Source organism: Misgurnus anguillicaudatus, chromosome 23 (genome assembly GCF_027580225.2).
Source record: "Misgurnus anguillicaudatus chromosome 23, ASM2758022v2, whole genome shotgun sequence".
Lineage (NCBI taxonomy): Eukaryota > Metazoa > Chordata > Actinopteri > Cypriniformes > Cobitidae > Misgurnus > Misgurnus anguillicaudatus.
In genome coordinates this window covers 10607685-10635137 of record NC_073359.2, presented here as the reverse complement: position 1 = coordinate 10635137, position 27453 = coordinate 10607685, and the positions used below count along the sequence as shown (strand labels likewise).

The window sequence follows — 27453 nt, the reverse complement described above, 5'->3', positions numbered from 1 at the left end:
ACAATGCAGTCCCCAAAACAGTTCATTAACTCTTTCCCCGCCATTGACAAGTTGGCAAGTCCCCGCCTTGTCAATTAAAGGAATATTCCATTTTCTTCAAAGAAAAATCCAGATAATTTACTCACCACCATGTCATCCAAAATGTTGATGTCTTTCTTTGTTCAGTCCAGAAGAAAATATGTTTTTCTCATTTTAATGGACTTTAATGGACCCCAACACTTAACACTTAACTCAACACGTAACAGATTTTTTCAGCGGAGTTTCAAAGGACTCTAAACGATCCCAAACGAGGCACAAGGGTCACATCCAGCGAAACGACTGTCACTCCTGACAACAAAAATAACAAATATACACTTTTAAACCACAACTTCTCATCCAGGTCCGGTCCTGAAAGCGTCAGCGTGACCTCACACAATACGTCATCACGTCAAGAGGTCACAGAGGACGAACGCGAAAGTCCGCCCCAGTGTTTACAAGTGTGTTGAAAGAGGACCTTTCCTACGTTGTTGTATGTGGAATGATACTAATTATATATGTAACATGTGACCTCCCTATGTCACACACATTTACGTTAGGTCACGCTGGACCGGACCTAGACGAAAAGTTGTGGTTTAAAAGTGCATATTTTTTATTTTTCTTGTCAAAAATGACAATTGTTTCGCTAGATAAGACCCTTATGCCTTGTTTAGGATCGTTTATAGTCCTTTGAAACTCCGTTGAAAAAAACTATTACGTGTTGAGTAGAGGTCTTCTCAGGTTCAAAGAAATGTACCCAACCCGAAATGACCCGAATCACTTCATACCCGAACCCGACGTGCATAAATAAAAAAATTTTAAAGAAAGACCCGACCCGAGACAAACCCGAGAAAATTAGACCCGAGTCCGACCTGAACTAGTGAAATTTTTTTTTTAACCCGACTGGAACCGAATGTAAACGGCACTGACGCAGACCCACGCGCAGCAGTCAGACAGAAATAAACTCCGGTGGCCTTGCAACCAATTTGGCGAGCTGCTCCATTTGTTTTACTTTTGTTATCTGACAACGACACCAACGTAACCGCTAAAATGTACATTTATAATTGACTGACATGTTTGTCTCAACGAAAATGAACCTTCCGACAACCACACAATGTCGCAAGCGCTCTTGGCAAACAGATGAGAGGTTTGAAAAGGACATTGACGCACACAGGCGAGAGAGTTCGGGTCTTCTCGGGTCCGTTCAGAAAAAACACATTCATTTTTAAATTACCCGAGACCCGATGCCGCTATTATTGTACCCGACCTGTGTCCGAGGCACTAGCTCCCCTAGAGTTAACATTTGAGTTTTACCGTTTACCATTTAGCTGATCTCCCAGTCTGGCGGTACCGCTTATAGCATAGCTTAGCATAATCCATTGAATCTGATTAGACCATTAGCATCAGAAATAGTCCCATTGGTAACTTTCAATAGTTGGGGACTATTTCGGGCTCTGCGTAACATCACTATGCCTGCTGCAGCCATGTTACGGCAGCAAAGTCCTTGATTATTACGCAAGAATGAGAGTATAGTTCCTAGCCATATCGGCCTAGAAAATCAGAAATTTTAATTTTGCACGATGTAACTACAGAAGAGTCAAGTTTTAAATAGAAAAAATATTGAAACTCTTTGGTCATTTTTGAGCGCGATGCTAATGGTCTAATCAGATTCAATGGATTATGCTAAGCTATGCTAAAAGTGGTAGCGCCAGACCCAGACATCAGCTGAATGGATTACAAAACGGTAAAAATCTAATATTTAACTCTAGGGGAGCTGGAAAATTAGTATATTTTCAAAAACAGTGGAGTGTCCCTTTAAGAGTTCAAGTATGTTAAATGTGAAAGATGAATTGGATAGTGACCCTCTCATTGTAATATCTCTTGTCTTTATTGTTACATACAGTACGTTTTGTCTTTTTGTCTTAATGCTTTCTTTCCTGCCGTCTAAACAGCTGAAGACACCATCATTTCCAAACAGTGTGAACCAAGCTGTATGTTTGTTTTCTTCTCCTTACCAAACACTGGGTACGTCTACAGTTTGAAGGACTCTGTGGAGCTTGTGTCCACTTACCAGTACCCTGAAAAATCCCATCAGGCTGTGTTGAGCGACCAGTTCCTCTATGTTATCACCAGGTGAGACCAGCATACTCACACTCACACTGCAAAAAATACTACTAGTACTTTTGTCTTGTTTTCAGTAAAAATATCTAAAAATTCTTAAATTAAGATGCTTTTTCTTGATGAGCAAAACAACCCAAGAAAATAAGTCTAGTTTTTAGACCAAAAATATCAAATTTAAGTGATTTTGTGCATAAAATAAGCAAAAAAAATCTGCTAATGGGTTAAGCAAAACATCTTGATTTTTTTTAAACACTAAATTCAAGAAAAATTTGCTTACCCCATTAGCAGATTTTTTTGCTTGTTTTATGCACAAAATCACCTAAATTTGATATTTTTGGTCTAAAAAATAGATTTTTTTTCTTGTGTCGTTTTGCTCATCAGGAAAATCTTAATTTAAGAATTTTTAGATATTTTTACTGAAAACAAGAAAAAAATACTAAGAATTTTTTTCTTGAAAATCATTTTTTGCAGTGCAGGTGACACTTTAATCTTTGCTTTGGTTAATTTCAATGCTATTGATAAGAAATGGTAACTGTAAACTTTAGTTAATGCACAAGGTATGAAAAACAATGAAAAACTAAATTGCTAATTGTTAGTTCGTGTTAGCTAATGCATTTTCTTATTTCAACAAATACCTTATTGTAAAGTTTTTTATTTAAATATGCTTAGTAATAGTACTGTATGTGAAGGATTACTTCATTGATTATATAATGATCATGTTTGGTGTAGGAATGCTCTGCAGTGTTTTACTGTCAGGTGTAGTGCGGTAGCAGCACGGGTACAGGACCCCTACATTGACACCACTATGAAGGTAATGTTAATCATTATTGTATTGCCTGTTTTTGACATTGCTTTTAATCGTAACCAGGGTTTGATATATGATGGAGCAGTCTTGAACAAGAAAAATTAAGATTTAAAAGATGTTTGACTGTGTACACGACTCTATCGTGTTGATCCAGGCCTGCCCACCTGTCACGATGGAGGTGTGTGCTTTGCGGATCCAGCTGTTCATCGGCCTGAAGACTCTTTGTCATGATGAGAATCACATTGTTCTGCTCACAGCTGCTGATGTGGACAACAGAGAGGACACAGAGAGATCTGCACGCAAAAACACGTAGGTGTCTCAGTGGACATGCATACCGAGACCAGAAGTACTCAGAATATTGTTCTGATGTACTTCATTCTGTTTTACACCATGTTTTCACTGCAGTTTGTATTGGTGTGTAGTATAATAGTGTGGTACTGTGTAAATATATGTTCGGTAAACCAGCCATGTAATTCTTATTGTAGTGAATCGAGAGAACACAAAACCCTCACAGGCATTTTAGTAGCTGTAGGTCTAGAGCCGTCCTCAACACCAGCTCTGGAAAACCTTCTGTCCAGGGCATTTCTGTAAGTTAGACAATAGCATGAAATCCTTAAATCCCTCCTAACCCAACACTGTGTGACTCTTACCTATGTTACTGTATATAATTCATCTAACATCACAATACTGTCATGTTCTCTTAATGATGACCAGGCCCAAACGGAATCCACCGCGGATTTAAAGGGACACTCTTTTTTTTAATATATTCAAAATGTTCAGCTCCCCTAGAGTTAAATATTTGATATTTACCGTTTTTGAATCCATTCAGCTTATCTCCGGGTCTGGCGCTTCCACTTTTAGCATAGCTTAGCATAATCCATTGAATCTGATTAGACCATTAGCATCGCGCTACAAAATAAACAAAGAGTTTCGATATTTTTCCTATTTAAAACTTGACTCCTCTGTAGTGACATTGCAGCAGCAGAAGACGAAAATAGTCCCCTTAGTAACTTTGCAGGGGACTATTTTCGGGCAGTGCATAATATCATTGCGCCTTCTGCAGCCATGTTACGGCAGCAAAGTCCTTGATTATTACGCCAGAATGAGAGTTTAGTTCCTAGCCATATCTGCCTAGAAAATTGCAACTTTTAATTTTCTGTCAGTCTTAGTACACGATCTAACTACAGAAGAGTCAAGTTTTAAATAGGAAAAATATCAAAACTCTTTGCTCATTTTTTAGCACGATGCTAATGGTCTAATCAGATTCAATGGATTATGCTAAGTTATGCTAAAAGTGGTACCGTCAGACCCGGGGATCAGCTGAATGGATTCCAAAACAGTAAAAATCAAATGTTTAACTCTAGGGGAGCTGAAAAATGAGCATATTTTGAAAAAAAGTGGAGTTTCTCTTTAATGCCCATCATTGACAAGCACACAAACCTGTGCTTGAGCGTGTGTGTGAGCAGGAGCTGTCAATGACAACAAGCACACATATCCTGCGGGTGTTGTTAGTCGTCATTGACAAGCAGTACATAAAACCTATCATTTTTAATGATAGAGAGCACAAACCATTTGATATTCGAGATTAAAAAAAAACTAGGAGATCTCAGTCAGCACTCAACCCATGATCATTTTAAATCCGTTACACGACGAATGCACTTGTTATGTTTAATATAAAGTTTACATTGCGTTGTAAAAATGCTGAAATTATCTTGATACATACTAAATGCACAATGATAATGTATTAGCACAAGCTTTTTTATTCTGCTACAGTATAATATATAATACTATAAACAATAGTATGTGTCATTTTATAGAGAAAAGCCTTTAAATAGTCATTATTTTAGATGCAATTTTGTAACATTTACAGCTTAAATTATCTAATATCTTTCTAAAACATTTATTTTTTTGAAAATAGGCTTTTTTTCCAGCTCCCCTAGAGTTCAACATTTGATTTTTACCATTTTGGAATCCATTCAGCTGATCTCTGAGTCTGGTGCTAACACTTTTAGCATAGCTTACATAATCCATTGAATCTGAGTAGACCATTAGCATCGCTCAAAAATATCCAAAGAGTTTCAATGCTTTTTTGTTCTTTAAAACTTGACTCTTCTGTAGTTACATCGTGTACTAAGACCGACGGAAAATTAAAAGTTGTGATTTTCTAGGCCGATGTAGCTAGGAACTATTCTCTTATTCTGGTGAAATAATCAAGGACTTTGCTGTCGTACCATGGCTGCAGCAGGCACAATAATATTACGCAGTGCCCGAAAATAGTCCCCTGCTATTGAAAGTCATAGATATGTACACTAGATGTCGCCTTGGCTACGGCAGTTCATTGGACCGAATGCGTCAACTAGAGCCGCCATCTTGAAACAGGGGAACCCCGCATCAGCGTCATTCAGGCAATGATGTAACAGAAATAAAATCACCATAAGTCGTCATGAATGCAATTTTTTTGGTTTTCTTTTGGTTCATTTCAACAGTCAGACATGTATTAAGCATTGAGTCCAGGAAAAAATAAAAGTTTTTTTTTAGTAATGCATAGTGCTAGTAGGCCTAACATCCATACGCAGCACAAAAGTCCGGCATCGTCCATGAATTCGAAGTACAGGCGGAGATAGCAGCTTTACCTAGCTACTTCCTATGACAAGACCTCTGTTCTAAGATGGCGTCGGTTTTGATGCATGCTCGGAGCCCCAAGGCGACATCTAGTGTATATATCTATGATTGAAAGTTACCAAGGGGACCAAGTTTTAAATAGGAAAATATTGAAACTCTTGAGTTATTTTTTAGCGCGATGCTAATGGTCTAATCTGATTCAATGGATTGTGCTAAACTATGCTAAAAGGGCTAGCGCCAGACCCAGAGATCGGCTAAATAGATTCCAAAATGGTATAACTCAATTGTTTAACTCTAGGGGAGCTGCAAAATGAGCCTATTTTCAAAAAAAGTGGAGTGTCTTTTTAAAATCATTCACAGAAAAATCTCATTGAGGCTGTACTAAACTCAGGCCCATACAGAACCTGTACAGTATGTGAGATTTCTGAATGAACTGTCCATCATTCACAGTTCCACCCCCTACATGTGTCTGCAACCCCATTTACTGACTCTTAAGTAGCTAATTGTTTTTTATAAAACATTTACCACATAGTAAACGTTGTAAGATTATTATTAAGTAGTTTAAGCAAACTGATTAATATTTTGCTTAAAGGAATAGTCTACTGATTTTCAATATTAAAATATGTTATTACTTTAACTAAGAATTGTTGATACATCCCTCTATCATCTGTGTGTGTGCACGTAAGCGCTGGGGCGTGCTGCGACGCTTTGATAGCATTTAGCTTAGCCCCATTCATTCAATTGTACCATTTAGAGATAAAGTTAGAAGTGACCAAACACATCAACGTTTTTTCTATTTAAGACGAGTAGTTATACGAGCAAGTTTGGTGGTACAAAATAAAACGTAGCGCTTTTCTAAGCGGATTTAAAAGAGGAACTATATTTTATGGCGTAAAGCACTTTTGGGAGTACTTCGACTCGCCTGAAAAGTCCGCTCCCCTTCTCACTCTCATAATGGGAGAGGGAGGGTGTTACTGCGCCGAGTCGAAGTACTCCCAAAAGTGCTATTACGCCATAAAATGTAGTTCCTCTTTTGAATCCGCTTAAGGGAGGCGCTGCGTTTTGTTTTGTGCCACCAGGCTTGCTCGTATAGCTACTCGTCTTAAATAGGAAAAACGTTGATGTGTTTGGTCACTTCTAATTTTATCTCTAAATGGTACAATTGAATGAATGGGGCTAAGCTAAATGCTATCGAAGCGTTGCAGCGCGCTCCAGCGCTTACGTGCACGCACACAGATGATAGAGGGATGTATCAACAGTTCTTAGTTAAGGTAATAACATATTTTAATATTGAAAATGAGTACACTATTCCTTTAAACTATAACTTCTACTGGAAGTTATAATTCATAATAAAATAATGCTCTGTTATGGGTGCTATGTTGTGACACGCAGGATGAAGGTAGGTGTAGAGGTGTAGAGGTCTTAGCTGTGTTTATTATGTGAATATTAATCAATTATTATCTGCTTTATAATCCCCTGTAATCCTCTGTTCCCAACTGTTATATGTTTATTTTATTCTTGTAAAGAGGTTGAGCTTAGTTCCTAACTGCTGAATGCTGGTTATGTCAACTAACTCAATGCTGTATGACTGTTCTTCATCGTCACATCCTCTTAAATTTTCTTTAGATCCAGAAAGACCTCTGTGTGTAAAGCCCCAGAGTCGACTGACAGCGGTCACGGCTGGAATCTTTATGTCATCACATCTGTGTCCACGCTGCAGCTCTACAGTGAAATAGTACTGTATCTTCACCTCATACAGTACATTTATCAAAACAAAATAATATCACAAACACTAGTATAGTTATCGTTTGGACCATTGACATACAGTCTGCAACACTTTAGTAAAGCTAGGGCCACAACAAAATATCTTTAATAAAACACCACAAACATGATGACAAAAAAATCAGTTTTGTTCCTTTAGTGTGTGGAGTGTCGCTATGTGGTCATGACAGCACATCACACATCTTCAAATTCCCTTCACAAACAACACAAGTCTCAACGGAGAACACAGGAAATCTCATGTAAATCTTGAGATGTCCCTCGTGACTTCTCATTAAACAAACATGACGGACGACAGGCATAAAGAAATTTCACTAATACTATGTACTGCTTTTTACATCTCGGCTGTCCGTCTCAATTTGGACTGTGCCTGCTGCGCCATGACTGCGGTTGTTATAGTTTTGTATTTTATCAGCTCGCTTTCTGATTGGGTATCGTGTCGTTTCAAGTGACTATCTAAACCGTGCGTGCCCGTTTGTCCTCGGGGAGACAACAGGATTTCTGGTCGTAAATATTCAACATGTCGAAATGCCTCTGACATACTTCCAAGCAGATTCAATCATTCTTAAAGGAAAACACCACTTTTTTTTCAATATTTTATTATGTTCTTACCTTGACTTGGAAGAATTAATACATACCTATCTTTTTTAAATGCGTGCATTTAATCTTTGTACAGTGCGTCGTGAATGTGTTAGCATTTAGCCTAGCCCCATTCATTCCTTAGGATCCAAACAGGGATGAATCCAGAAGCCACCAAACACCTCCATGTTTTCCCTATTTAAAGACTGTAACATGAGTAGTTACACGAGTAAGTATGATGGCACAAAATAAAACGTAGCGATTTTTTAAGTGGATAAAAATGAGAACTATATTGTATGGCGGAGGATCGCTTCGTTTGCGGCACTTTGACCTCGGCGCGCAGTAACATCATCACTCCTGACTATCGCCCCTTCTCGCTCATACTTCCGTCAATATTACTGCACTGAGGTCGAGGTGCTGCAAAAGAAGTGCTTTTCCGCCATACAATATAGTGCTCATTTTTTATTATGTTTTATTTTGTCCCACCATACTTACTTGTGTAACTACTCATGTAACAGTGGAAAACATGGAAGTGTTTGGTGGCTTCTGGGTTCATCCGCGTTTGGATCCTGGGGAATGGATGGGGCTGGGCTGGGTGCTGGCGCATTTATGGCGCGCTGTGCAGAGATTGAGTGCTGGCATTGGAGGAAGATAGGTGTTTGTTGGTTTGTCTAAGTTAGGGTGAGAACATGGTAAAATGTGGAAAAACTGTGGTGTTTTCCTTTAACACACCACGCACCATAGGAAAATCTGATATGATAATGTGTTCAACCACAAAGACGATCGTGACTTTACCTAGGATTGTCATAAGGGGGAAAATCGGCCCAAATTCGTCCAGATTATCTTTTGGTGTGTTCCGGGCTTAAGTAACGTCCACAAAGACAGGAAAAGACTAACATCTAAAGTGAGCAACCATAGCTAAAGTTTCATGCAATATTTAGGGATGAGTATATCTGATATCAGTTATACAGCAGGGAATAAGGGGCCGTTCACATGTCGTGCCTAAAACGCGTGGAAAACGCTATGCGCGCCGCTTTCTCCTTCTTTCCAAAGCGCTCACGCAGTTGTGCTCCTGAGGCGTCTGTCATTTCTAAGCAGCCATCAGGTGCGATCTCCATTACAAAAAGGACATTTCAGCAAGTAATTAAAGGAATAGTCTACTCATTTTCAATATTAAAATATGTTATTACCTTAACTAAGAATTGTTGACACATCCCTCCGTCATCCGTGTGCGTGCACATAAGCGCTGGAGCGCGCTGCGACACTTCGATAGCATTTAGCTTAGCCCCATTCATTCAATGGTACCATTTAGAGATAAAGTTAGAAGTGACCAAACACATCAACGTTTTTCCTATTTAAGACGAGTAGTTATACGAGCAAGTTTGGTGGTACAAAATAAAATGTAGCGCTTTTCTAAGCGGATTTAAAAGAGGAACTATATTTTATGGCGTAATGGCACTTTTGGGAGTACTTCGACTCGCCTGAAAAGTCCGCTCCCCTCCTCACTCTCATAATGGGAGAGGGAGGGTGTGACTGCGCCGAGTCGAAGTACTCCCAGGGGTGCTATTGCGCCATAAAATATAGTTCCTCTTTTAAATCCGCTTAGAAAAGCGCTATGTTTTATTTTGTACCACCAAACTTGCTCGTATAACTACTCGTCTTAAATAGGAAAAACGTTGATGTGTTTGGTCACTTCTAACTTTATCTCTAAATGGTACTTTTGAATGAATGGGGCTAAGCTAAATGCTATCGAAGCGTCGCAGCGCGCTCCAGCGCTTACGTGCACGCACACAGATGATAGAGGGATGTATCAACTATTCTTAGTTAAGGTAATAACATATTTTAATATTGAAAATGAGTAGACTATTCCTTTAAGCTCAGGAAATCCCTGGACCGCAATTATGAGCTGCTCCTCCATTTTACTGCTAAGGTTTCAAAGTAACGAAAAAGGTGAGGAAGCTGATTGGTTGGTTCTTGTCGCATGACCTGCGGTGCGCTTGCGGCATTCTGAAAAGTTGGGATGTTTTTAACTTGATGCGGTGCGGACGCGCCTGGAAAGACGAATACGTCACAAAGCATTCGAATCGTGAGTGCATTGCTTACATTATAAGCGTGAATACCGCACGCCTACATTTGAAATAACGAAAAAAGACGCAATATGTGAACGGCTCCTAAAGTACTAACACATACTGTAGTGATATTGCCACTAAACAGCCATAGACATTAATGACACTATTGGTGCAAAAATTACACACCATAGTTTTTAAGATTGTCTTTTATCAAACATTGGCATCAGAAAACAACTAAGTAAAAACACTGTTTGTTACAAAACTTAATCCCATAGCACATAAAGTATGTTTAATGTAAGGGATGCTATTGTTTGTTTCAGGTGGAATACAGTAAGCGTTACGAACAGTCGAGTCCTCTGTCTCAAAGTTGTATTCATCTGTTAAGTGAAGCTCATTTACTCCTGCGTTCAGCACTGATCTCACAACAGGACTATGAGTCTGGGGAGAGAGCTCAACTCCAACAGGCCTTTCAGCAGAGCTGTGCTCACTTAGGAGACTGTTTCAGCAGGCAGGTGACATTTCATCTGACATCATTATGAAAATTATTCATCCAAAACCACTATTCTCTTTGATTTATTCTCGTATCATCCCAGATGTACATGACTTCAGCTGAACACAAACTAAAAGATAAACTATCCCTGCAATGAGAAAGGGCCAAAAAATGTGTTGGATCTAAAATCTAATTGTTTTAATCTAAATTATCTGTTCAATCTTTCAAGCCAATTCAGAGAATTGTTTCTAAACACATTATAAACTTTGAGATGTATTACAAAGAGTGTGGACTTTGTAGTACTGAAATGTGGAGTTATGGGCCATTCATACTTCAACGTTAACAATAACAATAGCTGTTTTTTAGCAATATCGCTTGATTTTGCCTACGGCCTCGTGCCGCTAGCCTAATCACAACTGTAAGCTATTTCACACAACTACGAGAGCGATATTGCTTTTGTTCAACAGTTCGACGGCACACGTTTAAAAAAAGAAAACTAGAAAACAACAAAAGAGTTTGTTTTGAATGTCATAATAACTCAATAGACGGAATAGCCGTTTCTCAATATTAGCGTTTCCTTGGTCACAAAATGTAGTTTTAAGATTAGTTCAGAATATGTACACTGCAAAAAATGACTTTCTTACTTAGTATTTTTGTCTTGTTTTCAGTAGAAATATCTAAAAATTCTTAAATCAAGATTTATTTTCTTGATGAGCAAAATGACCTAAGAAAATAATACTAGTTTTTAGACAAAAAATATACAATTTAAGTGAATTTGTGCTTAAAACGAGCAAAAATAACTGCCAATGGGGTGAGAAAATTTTACTTGAATTAAGTGTTTAAGAAAAAAGAAATCTTTTTCACAATTTTTTTTCTCACCCCATTGGCAGATAATTTTGCTTGTTTTAAGGACAATTTCACTTAAATTGTATATTATTTGTCTTAAAACTAGACTTATTTTCTTAGGTCATTTTGCTCATCAAGAAAAAGCATCTTAATTTAAGAATTGTTAGATATTTCTACTGAAAACAAGACAAAAATACTAAGTGAGAAAGTCATTTTTTGCAGTGTAAGGAATAATTGATGATGTGCCGTTAAATTATTAGAAAAATAATGCACACCCGAGATGGTGATGCGGCCACGATGCGAAGTGGAATGGATAATAGCAGCCACCTGGTGGATAATAGCGGTATTACGGATTGCTAGAAACACTCGTCATTGGCAGGGAACAGTGATGTGCGGGTCACTGAGTACGTTTACATGCACAGAATAAGTGGATAACTATCAAAAATCTGCTTATTATAAAAAACTGTTTTCATGCGTTTACATGCAGATCAATAAACCGGCTACGCAGACAACTGCGTTTACATGGGAATTGGAGATTTGTCAGGTTTCTCGCAGGTAGTGACGTCATCACCTATAGTACATAATAGTCGATCAAAAAGCAGACGGCATATCTGTCTTAAGCTATGTTATTTTATCTCTACGTGTCTCCAGAACATGTAAATATAACATCAGTTTTTATTTTCGCAGTTTCTCTGCCAACTGCTTAAGTAGAGCAGAGACTATTATGCGTAACTTTGCGCTTACTTCTGCATGTGATGTTTATCTTTCACATGCGGAGACATGTGCACATGGACAAAACCGTGAGAAAGCCGGTTAGAGTGTTTACATGCCACGCGAAATCGGGGTAATGAGCAAAAAACTACCTGTGCAGATCGTTTTTTGCTTGCGCCGTTTATGGGCTTTCCCCGATTAAAGAAAACCATTTTACGTGTTTACATGACCCCACGTGTTATCAGTTTATTAAGCATAATCGGTGCATGTAAACTATTCAATGTATAAACAACCCACACCCGACTGACGTTTTCAACTAACCCGCCCGCAACTCTGACCGCAAAAAATAAAAAATAAATATTGTACCCGATCCATTCCCTGGCTTGCATTTTTTTAAAGTAGTAAGTGTTTAAAATAGATAATTGGCATCTTTATTTTAAACGACTCGACCGACCGCAACCCCAATATCATAAAAAATGTTTTTGAATGACTCAACCCGCGCATCACTGGCAGGGAACCGTTTTTTGACGAGTTAACTCGTCAATTGCTGGGAAAGAGTTAAGATCAAGACATGACATATCACTCCATAGAAAAAACATTACGTAATGATACTGCTTTGCTTTAGCACTTTGGGAAAACCCCTAATTTTGTACTTTACATACACACACACACACTGCAAAAAATTATTTTCAAGAAATTTTTTTTGTATTTTTGTCTTGTTTTCAGTAAAAATATCTAAAAATTTGTAAACTATGATGCTTTTTCTTGATGAGCAAAACGACCCAAGAAGTCTAGTTTTTTTACCAAAAATATCAAATTTAAGTGATATTGTGCATAAAACAAGCAAAAAAATCTGCCAATGGGGTAAGCAAAAAAATCTTGAAAATTTTTCTTAAACACTAAATGTCAAAAAAATAGCTTACCGCATTTTTTTTTGCTTGTTTTATGCACAAAATCACTTAAATTTGATATTTTTGGTCTAAAAACTAAACTTATATTCTTGGGTTGTTTTGCTCATCAAGAAAAAGCATCTTAATTTAAGAATTTTTAGATAGGGCTGTCAAAAGATTAATTGCGATTAATCACATCCAAAATAAAAGTTTGTGTTTACATAACATATGTGTGGGTACTGTGTATAATTATTATTTATATATAAAAACGTTCCCAATCATGTAGATATTTAAGAAAAATTGGTTATATTTATATATAAAATATTTATATATAATATAATTTATATAAATGTATATACAGTATTTAAATGCAAATATTTCTTAAATATATACATGAATGTGTGTGTTTTTATATATACATAATATTTACACACAGCACACACACATATGTTATGTAAACACAAACTTTTATTTTGGATGCGATTAATCGCGATTAATCTTTTGACAGCCTTAATTTTTACTGAAAACAAGACAAAAATACTAAGAAATTTCTAAGAAAATAATTTTTGCAGTGTAGACACACAACTGTGCTTTTGTTTAAATTGTGGATCTGTTAATTGAGTCATTTGGATTACTTTTATTATGGATTGATGTGCCTTTGGATCTTTAACATTCTGGATCCATTATATAAACACACAGAGATATATTTGTAAAAATCTTGGTTTGTGTTCAGCCGAAGATAGGAAGAAGTCATACATCTGTGATGCCATGAAGATAAGTAAATTAATTGCATTAATATTATGTTATGCACTTGTTTGTGATATGTAGGTTAAAAAAAGACTGTCATTTGGCTCTACCATACTACAAGATGTCTGGCCTGTCTGTTACTGAAGTCATTCAGAGGAATGCAGCCGTGAACAGTTTCTCGTCTGAATACGGCAATGGATTTCTCTTCTATCTCAAACATTCACTCTATGAAGAAACTGTTGAAGAACTCAGTGAGGTATTTGTGTGTCCTTCAGAGACCAACATGCACTGTAAAAAAAAATGCTTTTCTCATTTTCACTGTCACGTCTTTGTCTGTGATACAGGATATGGCTAATAAAGTATTGGAGATCTTTAGTGCGTCCGAACCTGCTCAGCTCCCTCATGTAGTCAGCAGCCCATCCATGCTGAGAGTAGACCCTGATGGTGCCATGATCCATCTGAAACAGCTGGAGGTTTTGGGCACCTCCTCCATTACCCTGTCCCTCTGCCTGGCTTCTCTGGCACTCCGTAAGGGTGATCTGCACAGTTATAAGTTACAGATGGACCGCCATGCCGAGGTGATTTACAGTACAGTGCTCAAACTGAATGTTTACTGGTGTACTGGTTTCGTGAATGACTGAAATGTGTCTGAAATGTGTAGATGCTGCAGGTGTACGGCTTCATAGAGGAGCCCAGACTGCTGCTGCATGGTAGAGGTAAAGCCATGATGCCCACCGTACTGGCACGACACCTGCGTAGCGCACATGAGGGCCTGCTGGTGGCCGCGGTCGTTGCACTGCATGAGAACAGTAAGATCAAACTGGAGGAGGCCGATCTTTTTCTCCAGGTACATTTTTAAGCTATGCCACCAGGGACTATTTACGTTTATGTATTTATGTATCGTATTGAATCTATTTTATGCAAGAAGTTTTTTGAAAGATAAAATCCATATTATTCCCTGTGTAGTGTAGGATAATATCATAAAATTTCTAGCCTTTTAAGCCCACGTGCTAAACTGTTCGCTTTAAATGCTTATATCTTCTGTATGCGAATGTTGATTCATACCAAAATGCTTTTTTGCATAATTGTGTTTGACACATGAAAACATCTCGCGTTACGTACGTAACTGTTGTTCCCTGAGAAGGGAACGAGACGCTGCGTCTCTCTTGCCATACTTCCTGCGTCCCTGTAACGCCGTCTTTGGCAATATTTCAGATAGCGATATACTTCCTGGTTCTCGTGTCACCCTGTCTTTGTTGTAAAGCCTCCCCATTGGTTGAATTTGATATACACATTCAGACGCACTTACCCCTGGAGGCGTCCCCAAAGTGTCAGCGCAGTGACGCAGCGCGAGTTCCCTCGAAAGGGAACTGTAACAATGTATCTTAAAAGGTAACACGATGTAACCTTGCTCTTACTTAAAATGTGTCCCCACATTTAGTCCTTGCATTTGAGGGTATTGGACCTGGAAAGTCCTTGAAAGGTCCTTGAATTTGAAGTTAACTAAGGTGTGGGAACCCTGCGATTCGTTGAATCTATGTGTTAGTGTTGCTAACTTTTGTTGTGTGGATCTCTGTTTGTCAGGAGTTGTGTAAAGATGCTGTTGAGGTTCAGAGCTGTCCTCAGTTACTTCAGGATTTCTGGGAAGCTCTGTTAGTAGCATCTTCTCAGGAGTCCATCATCCAAGAGCTGCTGTTTCGCCTTGTGTCCGTCTACATCGACCGGATCACACGCAAAGATCACTCGGGTGTCAGACCCCTCAAAACAGCTGAGGACCTGGTGAGCAACATCAAAAAATGTGAAATCAAACAGTCCCTCCAGAAAAACGTGATTATGCGATCGTTTGATTTAACGCATAATCAGCCAAAGTCCCCATATTTATGGGGGGGACGCATTTTTCAAATATGTCGCACTTTCGCAGCATAAATTGCAGATTTCCGTGCGCAAAATTTGCGGGGCTTGCATGATTTCATAATCCGCACATTTTCGTAGCAAAAATCACATATGTCTTAGCAGAAAGTTGAAAAATGTTGCATTTACCTCACACAAGCACAGCCATGTCTCCTGTTGCCATGGGAACTTTATGAAGTGACGTGATTATGTGAAGTGAACATCATTGAAAAGCTGCAAAAGATGAAAACAGTTTTCGCAAGTTCCCGCAACTTTCGCAAGGTCCCGCAGTTTTCGCAAGGTCCCGCAGTTTTCGCAAGGTCCCGCAGTTTTCGCAAGTTCCCTCCGTTTTCGCAAGTTCCCTCCGTTTTCGCAAGTTCCCTCCGTTTTCGCAAGTTCCCTCCGTTTTCGCAAGTTCCCTCCGTTTTCGCAAGTTCCCGCAGTTTTCGCAAGTTCCCGCAGTTTTCGCAAGTTCCCGCAGTTGTCGCAAGTTCCCGCAGTTGTCGCAAGTTCCCGCAGTTGTCGCAAGTTCCCGCAGTTGTCGCAAGTTCCCTCCGTTTTCGCAAGTTCCCTCCGTTTTCGCAAGTTCCCGCAGTTTTCGCAAGTTCCCGCAGTTTTCGCAAGTTCCCGCAACTTTCGCAAGTTCCCGCAACTTTCGCAAGTTCCCGCAACTTTCGCAAGTTCCCGCAGTTTTCGCAAGTTCCCGCAGTTGTCGCAAGTTCCCGCAGTTGTCGCAAGTTCCCGCAGTTGTCGCAAGTTCCCGCAGTTGTCGCAAGTTCCCGCAGTTGTCGCAAGTTCCCGCAGTTGTCGCAAGTTCCCGCAGTTGTCGCAAGTTCCCGCAGTTGTCGCAAGTTCCCTCAGTTTTCGCAAGTTCCCGCAACTGTCGCAAGTTCCCGCAACTGTCGCAAGTTCCCGCAACTGTCGCAAGTTCCCGCAACTGTCGCAAGTTCCCGCAACTGTCGCAAGTTCCCGCAGTTTTCGCAAGTTCCCGCAACTTTCGCAAGTTCCCGCAACTTTCGCAAGTTCCCGCAACTTTCGCAAGTTCCCGCAACTTTCGCAAGTTCCCGCAACTTTCGCAAGTTCCCGTTTCGCAAGTTCCCGCAACTTTCGCAAGTTCCCGCAACTTTCGCAAGTTCCCGCAACTTTCGCAAGTTCCCGCAATTTCATCGCATAAAATTGCATACATTTTTCCGCATATTCCATCACATTTTTTAAGAAAACGTGCCGCAAGATCAAGAATTTTTGCCTGGAATAATCATTAAAAAACTCTTTTCTGGAAGGACTGATCAAATATTAAAACCAGTTATTAAGTAAAAAAAATATATTTTAAAGAAATTAAGAGTTGTTTTTATTAAATGTCAAATATTTCTTTATGTGCAGATCAATTCCTGCTCTCATTATGGGATGTTGTATCCATGGGTGAACATTCTGACACCCATTCAATTCGACGTTACCCATGACCAGCAGGACCTACACAAACTTCAGGTGTGTACTAATAGTGTAAATGCATGTATTGTAACTTTGGTACTGCCAATAGAGTTGAGGGCATGTACACAACATTTTAAACTTACAGATTTAAAGGAATAGTCCATTTTCTTAAAAATAAAATCCAGATAATTTACTCACCACCATGTCATCCAAAATGTTTATGTCTTTCTTTGTTCAGTCGAGAAGAAATTATGTTTTTTGAGGAAAACATTCCAGGATTTTTCTCATTTTAATGGACTTTAATGGACCCCAACACGTAACAGTTTTAATGCAGTTTAAAATTGCAGTTTCAAAAGACTCTAAACGATCCCAAACGAGGCATAAGGGTCTTATCTAGTGAAACTATTGTCATTTTTGGCAAGAAAAATAAAAAATATGCACTTTTAAACCACAACTTCTATCTATGTTTCTGTGACGCACCAGCGCGACCTCACGTAATATGTCATCACGTCAAGAGGTCACGGATGACGAATGCGAAACTCCGCCCCAGTGTTTACAAGTGTTGAGAAAGAGGACCGTTCCGACGTTGTTGTATGTGGAATGATAATAATTAATGTCTTTGTGTCAGTTTATTGTTTAAAATGGTCCGCAAATGTGCGTTTCATATATGTAACACGTGACCTTTCCACGGCATTACGCAATTACGTGAGGTCGCGCTGGAGCGTCACACAGCCGGAGGAGGAAAAGAAGTTGTGGTTTAAAAGTGCATATTTTTTATTTATTTTTTGCCAAAAATGACAATCGTTTCGCTAGATAAGACCCTTATGCCTCGTTTGGGATAGTTAAGAGTCCTTTGAAACTGCAATTTTAAACTGCTAAGTGTTGGGGTCCATTAAAGTCCATTAAAGTGAGAAAAATCCTGGAATGTTTTCCTCGGGAAACATAGTTTCTTCTCGACTGAACAAAGAAAGACATCGGCGTTTTGGGTGACATGGTGGTGAGTAAATTATCTGGATTTTTTAAGAAAATTGACTAATCCTATAATGACTTTGTTATAGACAGTATTGATCTTTTGAACTTTTAACATCCTGTTTTTAACTTATGTTATGTAATGCAGTTCGTCTTGAATCATGCAGTGAGTAGTGTGTAGAAGTTTACTTAGAGATGTAATGAAGGTTATTATTTCTCTTGTAGTCTTTACTGTGTGGCCCAACACTGGAGGTGTCATCCATCCTTCCTCTGTTAGAGCAGCTGTCTGATGATGATAACACTGGCCTCAGTGTGCATGTGCTGTGTGACACTAAACTGGGCCAACACGAGCGCTCCCTTGACAAACTTCTGGATCGCTGTCCACGAGCCATCATCCCTTATGCCAACCATGAGCTACAGAATGAAAAACTGGTAACAAACTTGACGGCTTTAATATAGTGGCGGCCGGTGACTTCTTTTTTTCGATGCGAAGTTCGTCACAACATGTATGTAGCTTGTCATGTGTGTGGTTCCTTTTTCAAAATATGTGTTCTGTACATCGAGAGATCCTGTGTGCATCACGTGTCTTGTCAAAATAAGTGCCTGCTGCAGACGCGTCTGAAGGGCCAGATACTTGCATAAGCTCATGCAGAATCAGAGTTTACTGTTAAGGGAGTGTATTGCGTGTCTTTTGTGAACGTGAGCGTCTCTTTTATCATTGACGCGTGTGCACGCATTTTTCTCTTGGGAATACATTTTTAGTGTTTAGAGTTAAATCTTTTTTGGCCCATTTTACCTCTAAAAGAAAACCTGTGTAATAATTATGCATATCTGAATTTAATGTGTGTTTTACTATCAGTCATCTTTAACAATAATATATCACTGTAAATGATTATATACAATATTAATGGTATTTAATAAGATTGTTGCGGTTTAGAATTGGTATTGCATGCAAGTGTATATGATCAGTTGTTTTGCTAATGGCATTTTATAACAACATGATCCAGTTTAGTTTATTTGTCTCTTGTCTCTTTAGTGTCTGTGGTGGCAGAAACTTTTCCCAGAGCTCTGTAGGAGAATGAAGAAAACGGCGCACGATAGCACAATCCTCTTTGCACTTAAAGGTTCATTATTAACTTTCCAAAGCAACACACACTGCAAATAAATGACTTTCTTACTTAGTATTTTTGTCTTGTTTTCAGTGGAAAATCTAAAAATTCTTGAATTAAGATGTATTTTCTTTTTGTGCTCAATTTGTGCTCAAAACAAGCAAAAAAATCTGCCAATTGAATAAGAAAAAAATTCTTGAATTTAGTGTTTATGAAAAAAATTAACTTATTTCAAGACATTTTTTCTTATTTCATCTGCAGATTTTTTGCTTGTTTTAAGACATAATTTACTTAAAGATTATATTTTTTGTCTAAAAACTAGACTTAGTTTTTAGATAAATTTGCTCAAATTTTATATATCAAGAAGAAACATCTTAAATTAAGAATTTTTAGATATTTTTATTTTTTTATTAGAATTTGTATTTTTTATACAAATATTATTTTCAAGAAAAAATGTTCTTAGTATTTTTGTCTTGTTTTCAGTGGGAATATGTACAGATTCTTGAAGTGAGATGCTTTTTCTTGATGAGCAAAACGACCCAAGAGAGTTAGTGTAGTTCTTGGACCAAAGGTATCAAGTTAAGTGATTTTGTGCATAAAACAGGCAAAAAAACTCTGTCAATGGGGTAAGCAAAAAATCTTGAACATTTTTCTTGAACATTAAATTCAAGAAAAATGTAGGAAACATTTTCTTACCCCATTGGCAGATTTTTTTGCCTTTTTTATGCACAAAATCATTTAAATTTGATATTTTGGGTCTAAAAACTAAACTTATTTTCTTAGGTCGTTTTGCTCATCAAGAAAAAGCATCTTAATTTAGGAATTGTTAAATAATTTTACTGAAAACAAGACAAAAATACTAAGATTTTTTATTCTTGAAAATCATTTTTTTGCAGTATACAAACGCCACTCACACTGCAAAAAACGACTTTCTTAAGTAGTATTTTTGTGTTGTTTTCAGTAAAATTATCTAAAAATTCTTGAATTAAGATGTATTTTCTTGATGAGCAAAATGAGTTTTTTTAGTTTTAGACTAAAAATATAAAATTTAAGTGATTTTGTGCATAAAACAAGCAAAAAAATTTGTCTATGGCGTAAGCAAATTTTTCTTGAATTTAGTGTTTAAGAAAAATGTTTAAGGTGTTTTGCTTACCCCATTGGCAGATTTTTTTGCCTGTTTTATGCACAAAATCATTTAAATTTGATATTTTGGGTCTAAAAACTAAACTTATTTTCTTGGGTCGTTTTGCTCATCAAGAAAAGCATCTTAATTTAAGAAGTTTTAGATATTTTTACTAAAAATAAGACAAAAATACTAGAACATTTTTTTCTTGAAAATCATTTCTTGCAGTGTACAAACGCAACAAACAAAAATCACTTTCTTACTTAATATTTTTGTCTTGTTTTCAGTAAAAATGTCTAAAAATTATTGAATTAAGATGTATTTTCTTGATGAGCAAAATGACCTAGAAAAATAAGTTTAGTTTTTAGACCAAAAATATAAAATTTAAGTGAATTTGTGCTCAAAACAAGCAAAAAATCTGCCAATGGAATAAGACTTTTATTTTTTGAATTAAGTGTTTATGAAAAAATTAAACTTATTTCAATACAATTTTTTCTTATTCCATTGGCAGATTTTTTTGCTTGTTTTAAGCACTAATTTATATTTTTTGTCTAAAAACTAGACTTATTTTCCTAGGTCATTTTGTTCATCAAGAAAATACATCTTAATTTAAGAATTTTTAGTATTTTTGTCTTGTTTTCAGTACAAATATCTAAGTAAGAAGTTAATTTTTTTGCAATGCAGGGTGTTTATTATGCAAATTTTTTTATTTAATTGTATGTATATTTCATACGCATTGCTGTCTTTTTTAATTGTTCAAAATAAAGATTTCATTCATTCATTCATTTTTTTGCAGTGCAACAGAATGAAGTGATTTATTAAGCGTTAATAATGAGATCCTCTTGTATTTCTCAGAAGCGTTGGTTGTAATGGGTGCTGAGCTGAACCCATTGGAGTTCCTCGACTTGTTACCGGACGAAGGAACGGCTCATTTTTTCCTGCCGCATCTGTTTGAGTGCAGCCAGAGAAATCTTCTGATGTGAGGATTTGTTTTCCATCAGTTTATTTCAGACAATCAATCAATCAATCAACACTAAACTTGTTTACACTTCTGCTGGATTTATAGTTAACCTGATGCATTAAATGTTCATAATCACTTAAGCTGGAATGTTACGCAACAATCACACAGACCAGAATGTATTAAGAAGTTCTTCTTTATTAAATGCGAATTTATGCAATTACATAATGCAAAATATAGCAATGCTTGACAATATGATAAATATTTGTAGGTCAATAACAGGAGGCTGAAGTTTAAATGTTTTAATGTATTATTGTCTTAATGTGCAAAAGTTTATGAATCATCTCAGTTTCAGAATAAATGCTGTTTTTAATGTGTCGTCTGATTTATATTATTAAATTATAATTAAATGTGCACTGCTCAGTTTTTCTAAACATTTCTATGTGTACTATGTACATCTTAAAAAATTGTACACAATGCAAATAACACTTAATATTTATATTCAGTTTACGGTTACTTTCGGGTATGGGTTTGATTTAACTCCTTTAGCTTAAGACAATAAGTCTTATTTTTCACACAGACACAATGTTTATGTATTAAACTGAATACTGTACTTCCTGTTACAGGTGAGGGAACTTAACCACTACCAAACAAACCCAGGAATCCCTTTTTCCCTAAAAAACAAACAAACATTAATGTAGACATTCACACATAGTTCTATTTATAAATAGATCATGTACATATTAATGCCTAGTGTTATAATTTAAAGCAAACATACCCTCTTTATCGAGCACAGTGTACGTGGTCTCCATTCCGGCATCAATGTGATCGGTCACATGACAGTGCAGTAACCATTTGCCAGGATACAGTGGACGCATGATGACCGTCTGAAATGTCCCAGGAAACAAATCATAGACATCTGCTCGATGAGTTCCACCGATCTGCAATTAAAACAGACACAAGATGATGATGTTTTAAATACATTGAATGGATTTTCATATGGTGAATGATGAATAAGATCCTTTACCTTATAGTCAAAACTGTGTCCATGGTAGTGAACCGTGTGTATGTCTATTTCATTTCCCATTCCCATCAGATACCAGTACACTTTATCTCCTACCCGCATATTCAGGCCTTTAAGATTACCATACACTAAACCATTAATACCTGTGATGGATGGAAATAACCATTACTTAACTGTTTGCCTTCTAGTCTGTAAGTATGCATGCAAATGTAAATTTTGATCATTTTTAAAACTATCAATCATTAACATGCTACTACAGCCTCATGGCAGATGCTAATGGTCTAATCAGATTCAATGGATTATGCTTCGCTATGCTAAAAGTGGTAGCGCCAGACCCGGAGATCAGCTGAATGGATTCCAAAACGGTAAAAATCAATGTTTAACTCTAGGGGAGCTGAAAAATGAGCATATTTTAAAAAAAAGTGGAGTGTGCCTTTAATATATAAGTTGGCCGTTGATGCTTTTGTACTCACCATGCATTTTGTTGCTTTCAATGAACAACTTGTCTTCTTTCAAGTCTTTGGGAGGACTTTTAACGTGAGCTTTGATGTTGTCGTCCAGCAACCAAGATTCATTTTCATCAAAAACCATAAAGAGTAAAGCAAACTCTTCGATCTCTTTCTTTAGTCCCAGTGATCGTGCTAGGCTTTTCTTGCAGATGACCAGCGGCCCGATCAAACCGGTGTACATGTCCTACAAAGTGACAATATATCTTCTGTTTTAAAAATGTATAAACATCCGAAAATAATCTTCATAAATCTTTTCTAATATACACACTTAGGGCCCTATTTTAACGATCTGAGCGCATTGTCTAAAGCGCACAGCGCAACGTCTAAATGGGCGTGTCCAAATGCACTTGCTAATTTAATGACGGGAAAAATGGTTTGTGCGCCGAGCGCATGGTCGAAAAGGGTTGGTCCTTTTTTTTAATGATTAATGGGAGTATTTTGGGCGTAACGTGCAATAAACCAATGAGAGTTTTAGCTCTCATTCCCTTTAAAAGCCAGTTGCGCTGGCGCTATGTCTAATCCCTATTTAGGTGACGGACTTTGTAAACTGAAAATCTAAGCGGAGGAAGAAGATCCCCAGTTTAAGATTAATGTTAAAAAATTTGTTTTTCACTTGTATTGAAATTGTTATTTTTTCATTAAAACCTTTAAAACTCGTTTTCTTTTAGTCATGGAAGTAAAAAAGCAGGCTTTTAATTGCTTTAAATATATGGCTATCCAATAATATCATCAAAAAATAATTTACAAGTATGTAAGAAAAGGTTTGTACTGTAAAAATACTTTATTTGTAACAAATAGGAGATAAAGAATTTACAAACAGCTCTCCGCATGTTTCAGCACTTGGACAGCGTCAGTTTTTTTAAGCATTACTTAAAAATGTTTCTCATCTCACCATATCCACAGGCAAAGAGTCATCATTACAACAAATCTGTGAGGTAGCATTAAAAAAACCATTTAAAACAGATGCATTTGTTTAAAGCAAAGCATTTATTTACTTACCAGGCTGCAGGTGAAGCAGCTCTTTGTGCCTTCTAACGTCTCATAATTAGTCCTCATTTATGTCCAAGAGACTCAATAATAATCTTTTACATTCAATCCTTTAATCTTTCATATTTAAAAGCGTTTTTGTGCTGCTGCGCATTCATGTATGTGTTAAGCAAACCCGCGTCGTCATCCCGTTTAGGCGCATATTACTAATTGACTAATTTAAATAAAAAAATATATTGCGCCATTGACTTTAGACTTTAGAGCAGGTTTTTGTTGGTCAATGGCGTAGTCTATTTTAGTTGCCTCAAAATAGCAACGCGCCAACAATGCGCCTGAACACACCTCCTTTTCAGACCAGAACGCCCATGGGCGCAAAAGGGGGCGCAAATGCATTTGCTATTTAAACAACGTGGCGCTAAACGTGAAAATTATAATTGCGCAGGGAGGAAAATAGCAAATGACACTTGCGTCGCGCATTGCGCTGCATTGCGCCGGGTGTAAGATAGAGCTCTAACATTTTTTGCTGTAGTTATGCAGCAGTTTACTTACTGTAGATTTAAATGTATGTTATTTACCGGCAACAGTTTGTTCAAAGTAAGCTAATGGGACACTCCACTTTTTTTTTTAAATAGGCTCATTTTCCAGCTCCCCTAGAGTTAAATATTAGATTTTTATTGTTTTGGAATCCATTCAGCTGATCTCCAGGGTCTGGCGGTACCATTTTTAGCATAGCTTAGCATAATCCATTGAATCTGATTAGACCATTAGCATCACGCTCAAAAATGACCAAAGAGTTTCGATATTTTTTCTATTTAAAACTTGACTCTTCTGTAGTTACATCGTGCACTAAGAACGACGAAAAATTAAAAGTTGTGATTTTCTTGGCGATATGGTTAGGAACTATACTCTCAAAGTGGCGTAATAATCAAGGACTTTGTTGCTGTAACATGGCTGCAGCAGGCATAGTGATAGTCCCCGAAAATAGTCCCCTGCTATTGAAAGTTACTAAGGGGACTATTTTCGGCTTCTGCGTAATATCATTGCGCCATGTACCACCAGCAAAGTCCTTTATTTTTCTGCAAGATCAGATTCAATGGATTGTGCTAAGCTATGCTAAAAGTGGTACTGCCACACCCGGAGATCAGCTGACTGGATTCCAAAACGGTAAAAATCAAATGTTTAACTCTAGGAGAGCTGGAAAATATTTTCCAAAAAAGTGGAGTGTCCCTTTAAAGGAATACTCTACTCATTTTCAATATTAAAATATGTTATTACCTTAACTAAGAATTGTTGATACATCCCTCTATCATCTGTGTGCGTGCACGTAAGCGCTGGAGCGCGCTGCGACGCTTCGATAGCATTTAGCTTAGCCCCATTCATTCAATGGTACCATTTAGAGATAAAGTTAGAAGTGACCAAACACATCAACGTTTTTCCTATTTAAGACGAGTAGTTATACGAGCAAGTTTGGTGGTACAAAATAAAACGTAGCGGTTTTCTAAGCGGATTTAAAAGAAGAACTATATTTTATGGCGTAATAGCACTTTTGGGAGTACTTCGACTCGGCTGAAAAGTCCGCTCCCCTTCTCACTCTCATAATGGGAGAGGGAGGGTGTTACTGCGCCGAGTCGAAGTACTCCCAAAAGTGCTATTACGCCATAAAATATAGTTCCTCTTTTAAATCCGCTTAGAAAAGCGCTACGTTTTATTTTGTACCACCAAACTTGCTCGTATAACTAACTGAATGGGGCTAAGCTAAATGCTATCGAAGCGTCGCAGCGCGCTCCAGCGCTTACGTGCACGCACACAGATGATAGAGGGATGTATCAACAGTTCTTAGTTAAGGTAATAACATATTTTAATATTGAAAATGAGTAGACTATTCCATTAACATGGTATACTACGGTATGAATTGAAATTAAATGATGTCTTATGTTCTTCACAATAGAAAGATGTGAAGCCAATCTGTGAGGTTTCATGTCAGCTAGCAGCTCAAGAAGGATTTTCCTCAAATAGTTTAGCTGATGAAAAACATGAAAGTTACCTTAGTAACATCTACAGTGGAGTAATACGCTCCAACACTGCACTCCTCCTGTTCTTCTGTCGGTCCAGCACTTTTTGGGATATACCAGGTATATGACTTAGTTTCACCTTGGGAGAACAACACATTTGAGAAATGTATAATGAAGTAAATGACTAGAAAATATTTATGTTTTGGGACATGCTGTATAATGAGTCTTATAACAGTGTCTGGATAGTTTCTTTAGTTCGTATAATTTTCTAACATTACGTTTTATGACATTGAACTAAACTGAAATTAAGCATCAGTCATCAGTTAACAGTGTTGGTCTGTTATGAGAGATTTATATTGTACTGTATATCCTCACATACCTGGAAGGGTAGGAGCGACCTCAGGACTGTCAGTTTTAACTCCATGAGCGTGTATGGAGTATGGTCTCTTTGCCATGTTTTTAAACACCACCTTTACTTTCTCCCCCACATTACCGTGGATCATGGGTCCTGAGGTGAGCAACATTACAATGCATTATATCCTAAAATTTTACAAATATTATCAATGAATTTAACATTGTTGTGTAAATATTTACCCATAATTCCCAGGTGTTCCATATCAGCGGTCCTTTCTTTGGGTTTTGTAAAGCTGTCATCAGTGTACTCTCTGTAAAGAACCTTCTTGTATTTTGAACCAATCAATTTCCCCTCTTTTTTCAGGAACTCATTGCCTGGACTGAAACAATTATAAATAAATACTGTATATATTATTTATAAAAGATGTTGCAATTTAATGAATGCATACATCGTTGGTTCTTTGAAAGAAGGGAAAAAGATGCTGACACTACTGTAACTCCACCCATGAGTGATGTGGATCTCATGAATAAAGAATTATACACTATACATTATTATACAGAGTCAAGTTTAATATAGGAAATATGGTTATTTTTTAGCGCGATGCTAATGGTCTAATCAGATTCAATGGATTATGCTAAGCTATGCTAAAAGTGGTACCGCCAGACTCAGAGATGAACTGAATGGATTTCACAGCCTTTAGTCAGTTTATGTTGTGTATTAATAAGATCACAAAATATCCTGTTGTCATATGAGTGTGTCAGTAAATGCTGACCTGATGTTATTATTTCTTCACATTAACTGTTTACCTGTCCTTCAGATTATGATGCATGTTTTCTTCCCAGACACGGCTGGGTGAATAATCCCACTCCATCTCGACGGCAGCTATGTAATATTTACTCTGATGTAACATCACCTCAGACTGACGGTTCCAGAAGTGACACTTCTCTACTGTATAGTTAGCTCTCATTCCTCCGTGATAATGATCTGTAGTTTTACACGCCACCTCAAACTGACCTGTAGTAGACATCATCAGAATAGCACATTTATTGACTTCACAATAACATCATGAGGTTACATAAAGATACAGAATCATACAATTATTGATAACTATGCACAATGTAAAGTAGAATACTACGGAAGCCCTAAGGGGACATGGAGCAAAAATTGTAGTTTCATGTCCGCACGTGAAACTATCGCGTGCGCACAAGAAACTTTTGCGCGCGCAGGTGAAACTTTTGCGCGCATGCATGTGAAACTATCGTACTTCCGAGCCCCTAAGGTGACATCGGAGCTCACGTGAAACTTTCGCGTGCTCACGTGAAACTTTCGCGTGCTCACGCGAAACCCCCGCGTGCTCACGAGAAACTTTCGCGTGCTCACGAGAAACTTTCGCGTGCTCACGAGAAACTTTCGCG

The 27453-nt window shown here is 37.5% G+C and overlaps 2 protein-coding genes across 3 annotated transcripts in view; one reads left to right on the top strand and one right to left on the bottom strand.

Annotated features, from left to right (window-relative positions):
* hps3 (HPS3 biogenesis of lysosomal organelles complex 2 subunit 1) overlaps positions 1-21529 on the top strand; it is a 26575-nt gene extending 5046 nt beyond the window's left edge. The window contains exons 6-19 of one of the 2 annotated variants that reach the window (XM_055217626.2): positions 1968-2148; positions 2866-2947; positions 3096-3250; positions 3427-3528; positions 7190-7298; positions 10311-10498; positions 13756-13930; positions 14019-14252; positions 14336-14521; positions 15259-15453; positions 16945-17049; positions 18187-18393; positions 18998-19085; positions 21049-21529. In XM_055217626.2, the coding sequence (XP_055073601.2) occupies positions 1968-2148; positions 2866-2947; positions 3096-3250; positions 3427-3528; positions 7190-7298; positions 10311-10498; positions 13756-13930; positions 14019-14252; positions 14336-14521; positions 15259-15453; positions 16945-17049; positions 18187-18393; positions 18998-19085; positions 21049-21176 (2135 nt within the window). In that variant the 3' untranslated portion in view covers positions 21177-21529. The remainder of the gene's footprint in view (positions 1-1967; positions 2149-2865; positions 2948-3095; positions 3251-3426; positions 3529-7189; positions 7299-10310; positions 10499-13755; positions 13931-14018; positions 14253-14335; positions 14522-15258; positions 15454-16944; positions 17050-18186; positions 18394-18997; positions 19086-21048) is intronic. The other variant, XM_055217627.2, reaches the window with a different exon arrangement.
* The window catches only part of cp (ceruloplasmin), an 18945-nt gene continuing 12823 nt past the window's right edge, over positions 21332-27453 (bottom strand). Inside the window, exons 13-20 of the mRNA XM_073861756.1 lie at positions 26845-27052; positions 26278-26417; positions 26063-26191; positions 25716-25822; positions 22649-22868; positions 22179-22318; positions 21930-22092; positions 21332-21825 (exon numbers count right to left, since the gene is read on the bottom strand). Of these exons, the coding sequence (XP_073717857.1) occupies positions 21788-21825; positions 21930-22092; positions 22179-22318; positions 22649-22868; positions 25716-25822; positions 26063-26191; positions 26278-26417; positions 26845-27052 (1145 nt within the window). The 3' untranslated portion in view covers positions 21332-21787. The remainder of the gene's footprint in view (positions 21826-21929; positions 22093-22178; positions 22319-22648; positions 22869-25715; positions 25823-26062; positions 26192-26277; positions 26418-26844; positions 27053-27453) is intronic.